The sequence below is a fragment of the Aethina tumida genome, chromosome 5 (genome assembly GCF_024364675.1).
Source record: "Aethina tumida isolate Nest 87 chromosome 5, icAetTumi1.1, whole genome shotgun sequence".
Lineage (NCBI taxonomy): Eukaryota > Metazoa > Arthropoda > Insecta > Coleoptera > Nitidulidae > Aethina > Aethina tumida.
Genome location: NC_065439.1, coordinates 14,662,752 through 14,677,775, shown reverse-complemented (window position 1 = coordinate 14,677,775; position 15,024 = coordinate 14,662,752). Strand labels below are relative to the sequence as shown.

The 15,024-nt window shown below is 29.7% G+C and overlaps 1 protein-coding gene across 1 annotated transcript; it reads right to left on the bottom strand.

The window, feature by feature from the left end:
- Positions 1–3,531: 3,531 nt before the first annotated feature.
- Positions 3,532–4,703, bottom strand: LOC126265690 (DDB1- and CUL4-associated factor 8-like). The gene is made up of 2 exons (XM_049967945.1): positions 4,217–4,703; positions 3,532–4,157 (listed from the first exon to the last, which is right to left on the bottom strand). Exons 1-2 carry the CDS (start codon positions 4,701–4,703, stop codon positions 3,532–3,534), a joined length of 1,113 nt encoding a protein of 370 aa, XP_049823902.1.
- Between the last annotated feature and the right edge of the window lie 10,321 nt (positions 4,704–15,024).

Sequence of the window (15,024 nt, the reverse complement as noted above, 5' to 3'; positions counted from 1 at the left end):
TTTTAAGATTACATACACAAAATTGTTAAAAATTTTATAATTTTTGCCTCAAAAATTAAAAAAATAAGTTCTTATTTCAGTGTATCTTTTTGAATTGGTGATTTTTTATAAATTTTGTAGATTACTTATTGAATTCTTAGAAATAATTTAAAAAAATACACAAAAATATTGAAAATTTTTAGAATTTTCCTTAAATGTGTACAATTTTCTACAGAATTTCATTTTTTAATGTTTTTGATTAAAATAAATTGTTATGTTACACATTAAGGACTTAATTTTTTATTTAAAAATATATAATTTCTTAAAATTGTTGATAATTTAACAATTTTTGATTAAGAAATTTAAAGATTAAAGTTTTATTTCAGTTTTTTAAATTTGATTTATTATGAATTTTGATAAGAACTTAATTTTTTCTTTAAAAATATATAATTTTTAAAAATTCATCAATTTTTTACATTACATTTTACAATTTATCAATTTACAAAATTTCATTTTTTTTTATTAAAATATGTTGAAATTGTTTTGTTATAGATTAAAGATAAGATATATTTTTTAAAAATTCACATTATTATTAAATAATACATAAAATTGTTGATAATTTAACAATTTTTGAGTAAACATTAAAAAAAATTAATTTTTATTTTAGTATTTCTAATTGAATTTTTGATGTTTTATGATTTTTGTAGATTATTTATTGAATTTTTATAAATAATAAAAAAAAATACACAAAAATATTGAAAATTTGAGATCTTTTTCTTAAAAGTGTAATTTTCTACAGATTTTTAATATTTTTGATTAAAATATGTTGAAATTATGTTGTTACAGATTAAGGAAATTAATTTTTATTAAAAAATAAAATAATGGGATTTGGTCCTTGACATCCAGTTCCTTGTTGAAAAAATTGTTGACTGAAAAGGCATTACCGTGAACTCCGACGAGTTAGCTTTGGGCGTCAAAGGGATAAACCCGAAGATTCAAAAATGGCGGACTTCCGACTGTGGTATGGGATTAGATTAATCAACTTTGTTGCTTTTAACCGCATTTTATTTATACCGAAACATTTTCGTTGCCACTGACATTTGAACAATTCAAACCGAATTATGGATGTTGGAGGGCATCAACGCCGCTACGCCCGATCACCGGCTCGATACTACATCATATGTAGTTACAATCGGGACCAGTTCTGCGTGTGTGAATACGGTACGATTGAATGTTTCCTTGGCGTGTTTCACATTAATGTATTCATTATAATTAGATTCACGGCGTGTAATGATGAAGAGTCATCGCAATCGGCAGATGTTCCATCGGCCACCTTTAATCCCGTAACCTTTCGACACTGTAATTTCCATTGCGCCGAAAATTATACGTGTGTGTGAAATTTCCGAAACATAATTGATCCGTTATTATATTAAATGGCTTCTTTATGGTGTGGCTGCATTACATGATAACCGTGGTTAAGCTGGTGCAAAATTTCCACCTTAATCAGACGAAATTGATTGGGCAATCAGAGCCGTTTAATGGTTCGCGTTCGCCATCTGGAATCTGTTAGTTTAATATTATCAACCATCGTATCGATCATAATCGATAATGGTGTCACACAGATGTACAAACTAACAAATAATTCATTGATGCTGTGTGTGTGTTCAAACAGTACCTACCACAGTTCATTCTTAAATAGAGCTGTAAAGTACTATGAAAGAATATGTAACGATGACACTCTTGAAACCACATAGGAGTCCTTGGAAGCGTCCTGGTGTTCTATTATATTAAATATTAAAAGGACAATCATTGAGGTTTGGTTACGAAATTTGGCTACACAAATGGGAACAATTTAAATGTTTACTAACAGTTTATTGTGAGATTTTACAGTTCAGAGAATTCCCGGGAATCATTGAAGGGTACAATAGACAATAGATTACAAGTACTTATGTAGTAGAATTACTTTGAGTACACAATACAAATTTTCTCCAAAAACTAAAAAGACACAAAATATTTATTCAAAAAACATAAAAATTGGGAATACTGTAAATGTACAATTTAAAAAAAAACATCAATTTATCAAAAAGATTTTGACATGTTAATTATTTGAATATTTTGAAACCAAAATTTAAATATTTGACTCTTTCAATGATAAATACCAACTTTTTAACTTTAAGAAAAAAATTCTTGACAATAAAAAGTCAACAAAATTCATAAAAAATCAAAAATTTAAACTTGAAATATATATTTCTTTAAATTTTCAATCAAAAAAATAAAAATAATAATGTGTATTTTGAAAGAAAAAATTAAGTTTTTAATCTGTAACAAAACAATTTCAACATATTTTAATCAAAAACATTAAAAGAAAATTGAAATTCTGTAGAAAATTATAAACTTTTAGAAGAAAAAGTCCTCAAATTTTCAATATTTTTGTGTATTTTTTTTATTATTTCTAAGAATTCATAAACAATTTACAAAATTCATATAAAATCATAAATTCAAATTTGAAATATTGTATTAAAAATTTAATTTTAATTTTTTTAAATTTTTAGTCCAAAATTGTTAAATTATCAATAATTTTGTGTAATAATAATGTGAATTTTTTAAAATTATATATTAAGTCCTCAATCTGTAACAAAATAATTTCAACATATTTTAATCAAACACATTTAAAAAAAAATGAAATTCTGTAGAAAATTGTAAACTTCAACAGAAAAGTCCTCAAATTTTTAAAATTTTTTTGTACTTTTTTTGTTATATCTAAGAATTAATAAACAATCAACAAAATTCATAAAAAATCACCAATTCAAAAAGATACACTGAAATAAGAGCTTATTTTTTTAATTTTTGTGGCAAAAATTATAAAATTTTCAACAATTTTGTGTATGTAAATTTTAAAATATGGAAATTAGAAAATAATTAATCTGCAGATTTTTTTAAAATTATTATTAAATTGTAAACTTCAACGGAAAAGTCCTCAAATTTTTGTATACTTTTTTTATTATTTCTAAGAATTCAATAAACAATCTACAAAATTCAAACATAAAATACTGAAATAAAAATTTAACTTTTTAAAATTTTTAGTCAAAAATTGTTAAATTATCAACTGTTTAGTATTATACACTTTTAATGAAAAGCTCTCAAATATTCAATATTTTTATGTAATTTTTTTTATTATTTCTAAGAATTCAATATACAATCTATAAAATTCATAAAAAATTTGAAATACTGAAATAAAAATTTAATTTTGTAAAATTTAGTTAAAAATTGTTAAATTATCAACAATTTTATGTATTATTTAATAATAATGTGAATTTTTAAAAATTATATTTTTAAATAAAAAAGTCCTTAATCTGAAACAAAATAATTTCAAGGTGTGTTAATTAAAAAATTGAAATTCTATTTTCAATATTTTAGTGTATTTTTCTATTAATTCTAAGAATTCAGTAAAAAAATTCATAAAGAAATACTGAATTAATAGCTTTTTTTAACTTTTGAGGCAAAAATTGTGAAATTTGGGGTTTAAAAGCAACAAAATTTATTGTAATTAAATTAATCTAATCCTAAGCCACTGTCGGGAGCCTTCCACTTTTGAATCTCCGGGTTTATTCCTTTGACGCCTAAAGCTAACTCATCGGAGTTCACAGCAATGCAACTGGTGTCCTCTTCGGTCAACAACTTTTTCAACAAGGAACTGGAAGTCAATGACCAAATCCCGACTCCTCCATTCATCCCGGCCACAACGTATTGATGAAAGGGTCCGAAAAACTGGACTGGTCCCAGCACTTCCGTACTGTGACACCTGTACTCCCACAGCTTGAGGTAAGGAGTTTGAGTGTCGTATAAACGCAGGGATACCGGATCTCCGACCACGATCCGGGATCCCCTCTTATTATAGGCAAAGCTCTCCAGCTGCATGGGAGACTGTGGAGGCAATTTGAAAAGCGAGTTTTTACAATTCCTCATATCGAACCCTAGAATGCCATTAGTCTCACCAAGCACGCAAAACTCCTTGGTAGCTTCCGCCGGATTGACGGCGACGTGTGAAAGATCAGCCTTTCCTGCACGCCCGTTATTAACAACCAACAAATTATCCTCGCTCATCTTTCTGATGTCGTGCAACACAACCCTTCCGTCTTCTCCTACCGTCATCACAACGTTTGGGTCGGAGAAAGTGGCTGAAACAACAACAACGTCATCAACATCTTAAGGATGTTTTTAGGTGATTATTACTTACCTATAGGACTTACACCGGGAGGCAACTCTTCCGAAGTGGCATAGTGCTCTCCCAGTTTTCTCGCCGCCCGCGTACCAGTCGACGTTTCAATGCAGTACATAATTTCCTTGAACTTACGCCCGCACGTGACGACAGATATGTATGGTACGGGTATAAAGGGGGAGTCCAGCAATTTGCTGCAAATTGCTCTGTCGTCTGCCTTACAATTTCTAACGTTGAAACTGGTCAACTTCCTTTTCCGTTCCCAATCCCAAACGGTGACGTCCTTCTCGTCGGTCGTACCCGCCAATCTAGTTCCGTTATAGTTAAAATGCAATGAGTGAAGAGGTGACGGATTTAATTTTATTGTCAAACTTTTTTCCATGCGATGGACCACCAGGAGTTCTAAGATGCGTTTTTCGTACAGGTCGTGGTGGTACTTGTTGCTGCACCCCATCTTTTTCTTTGACATTTCTCTTATGATGTCTATGTTGGCGTCTGTATTCATGATTGAAGTGATGTATTGTGGGCACTGTACTTCGGAATTGAAGGCCGTTTTTTGCTATTTCGTCCGTTTTATACTTTTAGTGTAGGTATAAGTTCAATTATAAGTTGAATTTCTTTAATTTAATCTGGGAAAACCTATTTTTGGATTATGTTAATAAATTGTACTGAAGTGAGAGTTACTATAAGAGACAGGTATGTATTAACAAAAAGACAAAAGTAACAACCACGTGATATTCTCGAATAAATAGGAAACCTTGTTATGTAAAAATTATAAAATAATTAAGGAATAATAGTAAAATTGAAAGTAAGTAATAATAATGTCCTAACTCTAACTTGTTTAACTGAGGATGTTATCAAATAATTGTTATAAATAAAATTAACTAATGTGATTTGTTACAATTAGATCCTTATTTGCTCAAAATATATAAATTAGCCTTCCTATTAATGTGTTTTGCAAATTAAAATGAATTTAGTTATAGTTCATCATCATATATGTACTGAAGCTGATCTCTAGGCTGGTCTCAGTTTTGAAAATGTCAGTTTTCAAGTATTTTTGACAATAACATTAATAAAAAAATCAAATACTTAAATATATATGTTTATATTATAGAAATATATAATTAATTAGCTGTAATCTTGTCTAGTTTTTCAAAAATTTCGTGTTTAAAAATTATTTTTTCAGAAATTTTGTCCTGTTCTCTAAAAATTTTGAGTGTAAAAATTGTTTTTACTTCTTCCCTTAATAAATAATCTGAAAGATTAATTAACAAAAATGATTTTTTTTTCAGTAATTTATTAAAAATTAATAGAAAAAAATATTCAAATAAATATTTTTTTATTTATTTAATTTAATCAGGAGAGGTACTTTTTTGTAAATCTTCTGAATAAATTTTTCAAGCAGAAATTTTGTCCAGATTTTAAAAAAATTTAATTTAATTATTGTTTTTATTTCTTCTTTCTAGTGAATAATCTGAATGATCAGTTTTCAAAAATCAATCAATTTCAGTAATTTATAAAAAATAAAAAGATAAAAATATTCCATATATAAAAAAAGAATTTCTTCCTGATTGAATGTTGCAGGCAGAAATTTTACCTTGATTTTCAAAAATTTTGAGTCTAAAATTATTGTTTTTAATCCATTTTTTAGTAAATAATCAGAAACATCAGTTTTCAAAAATCGATTAATTTCAGTAATTTATTAAAAATTAATTGATAAAAATATTCGAATAAATAAAAAAAGGACTCCTAGTGATTGAATTTTTCAGGCAGAAATTTTGTCCTGTTTCCCGAGTCTAAAATCTGAAGTTTTTGCTTCTTCTTTCTATCGAATGGTCTGAGAGATCAGTTTCCAAAAATCGATTAATTTCAGTATCTTATAAAATTAAATAGGTAAAAATATTCAAATAAATAAAAAAAAGACTTCTCCTGATTGAATTTTGAAAACAAAAATTTTGTCCTGTTTTCAAAAAAAATTGAGTCTAAATGGTGATATGGAAAATCAGGTTTCATAAATGGATTAATTTCGGTAATTTATTAAAATTAAATAGATAAAAATATTCCTCCTTATTGAATTTTTCAGACAGAAATTTTGTCCTGTTTCCCAAAAATTTTGAGTCTAAAATCTAAAGTTTTTATTTATTCTTTCTAGTGAATGGTCTGAAAGATCAGTTTCCAAAAATCGATTAATTTTAGTAATTTATAAAAAATGAATAGATTTTTATTGAATTTTGCAGACAGAAATTTTGTCCTGTTTTCTAAAAAATTTTAGGTCTAAAAATTGATATATTTACTTGTTCTTTCTACTGAGTGATTTGAAAAATCAGTTCAAAAAAGTATTAGTCAATAATTTATTAAAAATATATAGATAAAAATATTCGAATAAATAAAAAGGTACTTCTTCTGACAGAAATTTGCAGGCAAAAAGTTTGTTTAATTTTCCAAAAATTTCGAATTTAAAAATTCTTGTTTTTATTTGTTCTTTTTTCTAGTAAATGATCTGAAATGTCAGTTTTCAGAAATCGATTAATTTCAGTTATTTAATAAAATTAAATAGATAAAATTATTCTAATTAATGAAAAAAAGGTTCTCTCCTGATTGAATTTTACATACAGAAATGTTGTCCTCTTTTCCAAAAATTTTGAGTCTAAAAATTGTTATTTTTACTTCTTTTTCCTAGTAAATGATCTGAGAGATCAGTTTCCAAAAATCGATTAATTTCAGTAATTTATAAAAAATAAAAAGAAAAAATATTCAAATAAATAAAAAATGAATTTTGCATACAGAAATTTTGTCCTGTTTTCCAAAAAGTTTGAGTCTAAAAATTGTTATTTTTACTTGTTCTGTATACTGAATGTCGTGAAAAATCAATGTTCAGAAAACGATCAATTTCAGTAATTTATTAAAAATAAATAAAAAATAAAATATTCAAATAAAAAAAAGGACTTCTTGACATGTTTGAATTTTGCAGATAGAAATTTTGTCATGTTTTCACATGTTATTTCTACTGAATGATCTGAAAAATTACTTTTAATTAAATTACTGAAATTATTTTTTTTAATTTTAATTTCAGTAATTCATTAATAATAAATGGATAAAATATTCTAATAAATAAAAAAGGGTTTTTACAGACAGAAATTTTGTCTTATTTTACAAAAATTTCGAGTCTAAAAATTGTTTCTTCTTTCCTCTGAATGATATGAAAAATTAGGTTTCATAAAACGATTAATTTCAGTAATTTATTAAATTGAATCAATAATTTATTAAAAATAAATAGATAAAAATATTCGAATAAATAAAAGAGTACTTCTCCCGATTGAATTTTACAGGCTCAAATTTTGTCTAGTTTTTCATAAATTTCGAGTTTGTTGTTTGTATTTTTTCTTTCTGAAAAAAGATATGATGAATCAATTTAAACAGATAGGTTATTCTCAGTATTTAGTTAAATATAGAGACATGCTTAAATAATTAATATATTGGAATCGATATTTTAAATATCGATTTGTTTCCTTAATTGATTAAAAATGATTGGATAAAAACAATGACATACTTAAAAAATGTACAATTACACTGATCCCTTAACAGATAACAATCGACAACATATAATTTAAAATCAGGAAATGCACCTTTCTTACCCTGTTATGAATGCACTTCGATGAAGTGCCGCGAATTCCGAAACGGTGGAATTTAATTTACTTTCATTTCTTCCTTATTTACTGAATGAGCCCCAGTCAATATGTCCATAAACGAAATTCTTCAACGTTACACCGTACACATCAACGACAACAGGTTCATTAATTCAGAATAAATTTCATTTCCTGTCACTCAGTCGACACGTACACGAACAAACCTCGCACGGTGCCCTCCCCCCGAAACGAAAAGTGTAAAATTATTCGATTTTTCCATCGCGTTTTAATTTAATTAAAAACCCCTTAATGATCTACCCCAGGCGTCAACCCTTAACGAACACGGACCTTATCTGGGCATAATTCCGAGATAAAACCACATAATTACGGGCCGAACAATCGTACGGACTTAAACTTTTTAATTAGGACAGGCTGCGAGATATTTTTCGACATGTGTCCGTTCAATTCCACGCGACAAACAAACAGTTTATCGTCCGGCAAGAACAAAGGGCTCCGATTTTGGTGTGACGCCACGTCGATAATATTAATTCAATTAAAAATCGATTAAAGAATACTATGTGAAAAAAAAAAACTCCTATAATATATATGATATACAGAATAATAATTGTTTAAAAAATTAAACAAAAATCTTAAAGCATAAATTGTCAGAAGCCAATAATGGGGCAGACCCCTCTTTGATTAAGACGCTCATTGACGCGTTGTGGCATCGATTTAATGAGTTTATCGACATTTTCTTGTGGTATCTATCCAAATCTTAGTTCATTAAGAGGCCGGAGGGTGCTGTAAATTCCTTAAACGTCGTCCCATCATATCCCACATATGTTTGATTGAGGAAATGTCTGCCCAGGGCAGTAAGGCTTCTAGGAAGCAATATGCTAATATGTAGACGAGCATTATCTTGCTGAAAAATTAGTATGAGATCTCTTCTTATGTAGGGATAAAAATACGGCTCCAAAACGTTATCCACACATCGCTGGGATGTTATATTGTCACTAATGAAAACTGAAGGTAACCTGCTACCATAAGCAATAGCACCTCATATCACTAAACCCATAGTGTTATGAATATGACTCACCAAAGCAAAGCGAGGATCATGTCTTTCTCCACGTCGCCGTCTTACTAACACATGACCATCGCACATGCTCAATCAAAAGCGTGATTCATCACTATGAGATTCCATTCCTCATCCCACTGTTCACGTTCCATACACCAATCACTATGTTGGCGCCTATGGTTTGCTGGTAGAAGTAAGTCCAAAAAAGGGCGATAAATCCGTAGGTCAAAGGACCTTATACAGATATAAACAGATGGAATACAAATTGGTCCAACTTCATCGTCAAAAAATTCATAAGCAATCGTCCACGTTGAACTCATCCTGTCCCTTAAGGCCAATAATCTAAGACGACGGTCTTCTAGCTCTGTGGTAGCTCTGGGTCTTCCGATACCACTTGCTCTACCTCTTCTGCCCTTTTCACTCCATGAAGTGAATGAGTCTGACATACTAAATAGTATCGACAAGTTGACCAACAAACAAACTGCAGGGGATGATCAGATACCAGCATTTTTGATCAAGGATTGCAAATTTATATTTATGGAACCATTAAAAATTATTTTCAATTTGTCCCCATCCCATTTATATGGAAAACTCCCAAAATGACTCCAGTATTCAAAAAAGTATAATTTTGATAATTACAGACCTATTTCTATATTAAGTAATTTCTCTAAAATACTTGACCTGGTTTATGTTAGACAGGTCCAATATGTATGACTCATGATATAAGTTCGTCAATAGATTGTAAAAGTCAGATGAACGTCACATGTATTCCATACCATTGACCATGCTATACTGATGAAAAAACTTAATTATTTAACTTATTAATTTAATTGAGAGTTATGTGCGAAACAGAACTTGTTACGTTAACTACAATGGATTTAGACCTCACACTTACTTACACTCCATCCTCTGGCGTACCACAGGATTCTAACTTGGGACCCTTATTATTCCTTTTATTTATTAATGACTTGGTGTTATGTTTACACACCCAATAACAAATGGTGATAAACATTAAGTAAACGCTTGTTTAAAATACTTTAAAGATATGAAGAAAAAAGAACAAAAAACTTATCTCAATAGATACCTATTTTTATATCAAATTTTATGAAAATATTTGAATGTGTTCTGGTTGTTTATACAGGCTAATGGAATCTATGTCAAAACGATGCCAAACAGTGATAAAAAATTAAGAATATTGGACTAAATATTGATTTTTTCTGTTGTCACATATTAATTAATAAATTTGTTCGTTTCTTTATTTATCCCTTCAAGTATGTTAACAGAAAAATTTTAGAATGTAAATTGTCTGGAGTGTAAATTCTAAGCCTGGGGTCTGTGCTGGTGATCTGGAGCTATATTATCAAGACGATTGTGATGTCAAGCCTTTACTCTTCAAAGTGATATTGACACCCTGGTGGCATGATGTCGTAATAACAACCTCCAGTTTAATGTAAAGAAATGCTTTATTGTAAGTTACGCCGAACGTAAATTGGCGGCCAAATTTTCAAACAACATAAATAGATGTGTGTTGGTGAGGAAAATTGCTGTAAAGATCTGGAAGTTTTATTTGACAACGAATTATCCTTTGTGTCGCAAATAATGGAAGTTTCTACATCAGCTTCCAAGATCTTGGGATTTGTCTTACGAAACTGCAAATTGATTAATTCTTAAATAGCATTGTAGACTTTGTTTTCTGCACTACTTCGAAGCAAATTGGAGTATTGAAGTATTGTCTGGAATCCCATTTACACTTACCATCAAATTAGCTTGGAATCTATTCAACGACGATACCTTAAGTACTTAAGCTTTCGTAAGAACAATGTATACCCTGCTCGTAACACCGTTCACAATTTATTGCTGTAAGAACATTCTATGGACTCACTGCTAGTAAGAAGAGAAAAAACGTCAGCAAAGTTTCTTGTCAATATATTACAGGGCAAAATTGATTGTTCCTATATACTAGCCAACATTGTATTTAACGTCCCAAGACTCAATTCAAGAAGCAGCGTTTCTTTCACCATACCAAGATATGGAACCAATGTTCCACTGAGAAGACCAATAAATAATTCGATGATATTTTTAATTTTTAATTAAGGTGTATTATTTTATAACTGTATATTTTTATTTGTTGTTATGTCCACATAAGCAATATCAAATTGGGACAAAAACTAAGTAAACACTTGTTTGAAATACCTTAAAGTTATGAAGAAATAAGAACAAGAAACCGACAATAGTTACGTTTTCCGATTGACTTCAAATTTCAACAGAAAAATTTTAGAATGTAAATTGTCTGGGGTGTAAATTCTAACAATACGTTTTCCAATTGACAAATTTTATTCATTCCTTATTTCAATATTTAAATAGTTGTATACCAAATTTTATGAAATTATCTGAATGCGTTCTGGGTGTTGAGTTTTTACGGTTATTATAGAAGAAACTCGAATAAGGAAACGGAAGACATAAATAAGGGGCCTTAAGAGGTGCAATAACAAAAAGCAATATTCCGTAATTGAATAAACGGCAAATTACATCAATATCTGAGAAACATGAATTCCTCGTCTTTAATCACTTTAAAGAATGCATTCGATCATTTCATCCTACACCATCGCGTTCGTTTAATGCATCTATTTTTGGTTAGGGAATATAATACTAAAACGATTATTAAAATTTATAGCATATAAGAATCCGACCTTTTGATGTTAGATTTATATTGTAAAAGTGAAACGACCACAGCATTTTATGTAATTTATAGCATACCAGACGTTCTAAAAACAGACCTAATTCATTAGTGTTTGTGAGTTTCAATTAAAATCATTGTTATATGCAGATTAAAAATTACAAAAGGGAATGGTAAATCGAAGGGTACTTTTCTCCGAAACTAGCTTGTTAAAACAGAATAAGAGCGTTATAAAAACATTAAAGAATCGACTAGAATCCATCTAACAACGTTGGAAAAGACATCAATGGTTTTAATATTCATTATTTTGAAACGGCTTACATTTGCATGTGTGATCAAAGATTGCGCATTTGCCCCGACTCCGGCCTCCACGTTCGCTGGAAATAAAGCCGAGAGTCGCGTCGCCCGGCTGATTTGCCCTAACGAGAGTAGCACAATGGCTTAAAAAGATTTATCCTATTAAAAATATCCGCGAAATAACTGAGCCAATTTACCTAACAGATCATTATCTTAAACTCTCCAAACAATCTCGGCCTGTTCCCAAGAGTTTTTCCATCACGTCTCTTCACGTTGGTGCTTTTGCACTTTTTCGTCCCGTCCACGGCTATTTTTAAAACGGCCAATTTGCCCATTCCCTTTACGGTTTCCATACTTGTCCGGTTAATTGCCCATAGAACGGTACAAATGGGTCCCGGCACGGCCATTTCGACGGTCCAAGTGCAATCGCACGGAATGCGCGCGCGTCCTTATCCGAAGCGACAACTAAACACCCCCTAATTAAACCTGGCTTTAATTACTTGGGGCCCCCAAAAACATGATTAATATAACTGGAACACATGTCAGTTTAGCACCGCATACCTCTTAATGAGCCAGTCAGCAATCCACGAATTCCGCCTGCCCAGAAACATTAAACTTGATGCTCGCATCCGGAATACGGATCGGGAATCGAATACGTCAGTGACGTGCGTCCATCCTACGCCAAGGACTGGGGTGGAAGGATGAAGGAGAGGAGGAACGGTACGGTGCCAGATGTTGGTCGAGATGCCGTGCATTATTCAGCGTTGAAATTGTGGTATAATTTATGAAAAACGGCATTAACGAATGAATAAACATGTCAGGCATTTCATGGAAATTTGCTGAATCGGCCCAGTATTTTTGCCGTCCATTGTCTACGTTCGAGAAAATTGACATCATTACGATCGTCGTGACAATGGCAATAAGTAATGGGCCGCGAACAAAGTTGGGACGTTGCCGGGATAAATAATAAAGCAAACGCCCGTTGCACGCCTCCGCATATCCCGCTACATAACTCAGTAAGTGCAATAAATAAGCCACCATCAACTATAAGCCCCGCTAATTTTATGCATATAAATTCATATTTTCGCGCAAACCAAACAAGTCGGGACGTTGAGAACTCTCTTGGGTGGCCCCGGCCAACCTGAACACTTGTTAAAATCTAGACTTTTAGACGCTTTTCTAGAATATAAAATAACAAAAAACCACTTGCAACTCCATTTTTTCATACTTATTTCAATATCCCAAACTTTTGAACATGAGTATAGATCGATCTAATTACTTAAATATTTTTTTTACAAAAATTTACTTTTAACAATACAATTTTTAAATAAAAAATAACAAAAAGCCACTTACAACTCCATTTTTACATACATTTTTCAATATCCCAAACTTTTGAACACGAGTATAGGTTGAACTGGTTACCCAAATATATATTTTTTTTATGAAAATTTACTTTTTTTAATATCCCAAACTTTTGAACACGAGTCTAGATCGAACTGGGTACTTAAATATTTTTTTTATAAAAAATTTACTTTTAACTATAAAATACTAAACTATAAAATAGCAAAAAACCACTTATAACTCCATTTTTACATACTTTATTAATTATCCCAAACTTTTGAACACGAGTAAGATTGAACTGGTTACCCAAATATTTTTTTTACAAAAATTTTCTTTTAAGTATAAAATTCTAAAATATAAAATAATAAAAAGCCACTTCCAAGTCCATTTTTTCATACTTTTTTCAATATCCCAAACTTATGAACGCGAGTATAGTTCGAACTTATTTTGAAATATTGTCATTTAAAGCACGCATTGATACTCCACTTAATCCAAGTAAAGTTGACTTATTCTGAAATATTGTCATTTAAAGCATGCATTTATTCTTATAAACTATTCATGCAAGGTGTTATCCGTACAAATTACATCGCACAATACGATGACTCCAAAGGAAACCCGAGACCGCTTGATCAGCAGAATAAAGTTTATATATTAACATTTTTTCCGTTGTAAATTCACTCTATGTCTTGCCATTGTTAAATAAAGTCTTTTTAAAAAGTCAATCGTGTTTTTCGAAAATAAAAGTGGCGCAGTCAATATCGTGGACTTTAAATATTATTTTGAACCCGAAAATCTGGTTTCGCGAGTGAACCCACCGTGGACTTTCACGTAACAAAACGGTGCTTTTCAAAGCTTTGCAACACAAGAACTTACGAGGTCTTCGAGTAGTGAACATTCGGTTGGAATTGACTTTCACTCAGTGAAGCTCCTGAAAAACTACGACGACTTAAATATTTTTTTTATAAAAATTTGCTTTTAACTATTCAATTCTAAAATATAAAATAACAAAAAGCTACTTACCACCCCATCTTTAAATACTTTTTTCAATATCCCAAACATTTGAACACGAGTCTAGATGAACTGGTTACCCAAATATTTTTTTTACAAAAATTTACTTTTAACTACAAAATTCTAAAATATAAAATAACATAAGCCACTTACAAATCCATTTTTACATACTTTTTCAATATCCCAAACTTATGAATACAAAAATAGATCGAACTGGGTACTTAAATATTTTTTTTATAAAAATTTACTTTTATCTATAAAATTCTAAAATATAAAATAGAAAAAAGCCACTTATAACTCCATTTTTACATACTTTTTCATTATCCCAAAATTTTGAACACGAGTATAGATTGAACTGTGTACTTAAATATCTTTTTTATAAAAATTTACTTTTAACTACAAAATTATAAAATATAAAATAACAGAAGCCACTTACAAATCCATTTTTACATACTTTTTTCAATAATCCAAACTTATGAATACGAAAATAGATCGAACTGGGTACTTAATATTTTTTTTATAAAAATTTACTTTTAACTATTAAGTTCTAAAATATAAAATAATAAAAAGTCACTTACAACTCCTTTTTTACATACTTTTTTCAATATCCCAAACTTATGAACACGAGAATAAATCGAACTGGGTACTTAATATTTTTTTATAAAAATTTACTTTTATCTATAAAATTCTAAAATATAAAATAGCAAAAAGCCACTTATAACTCCATTTTTACATACTTTTTCATTATCCCAAACTTCTGAACACGATTATAGATTGAACTGGGTACTTAAATATTTTTTTT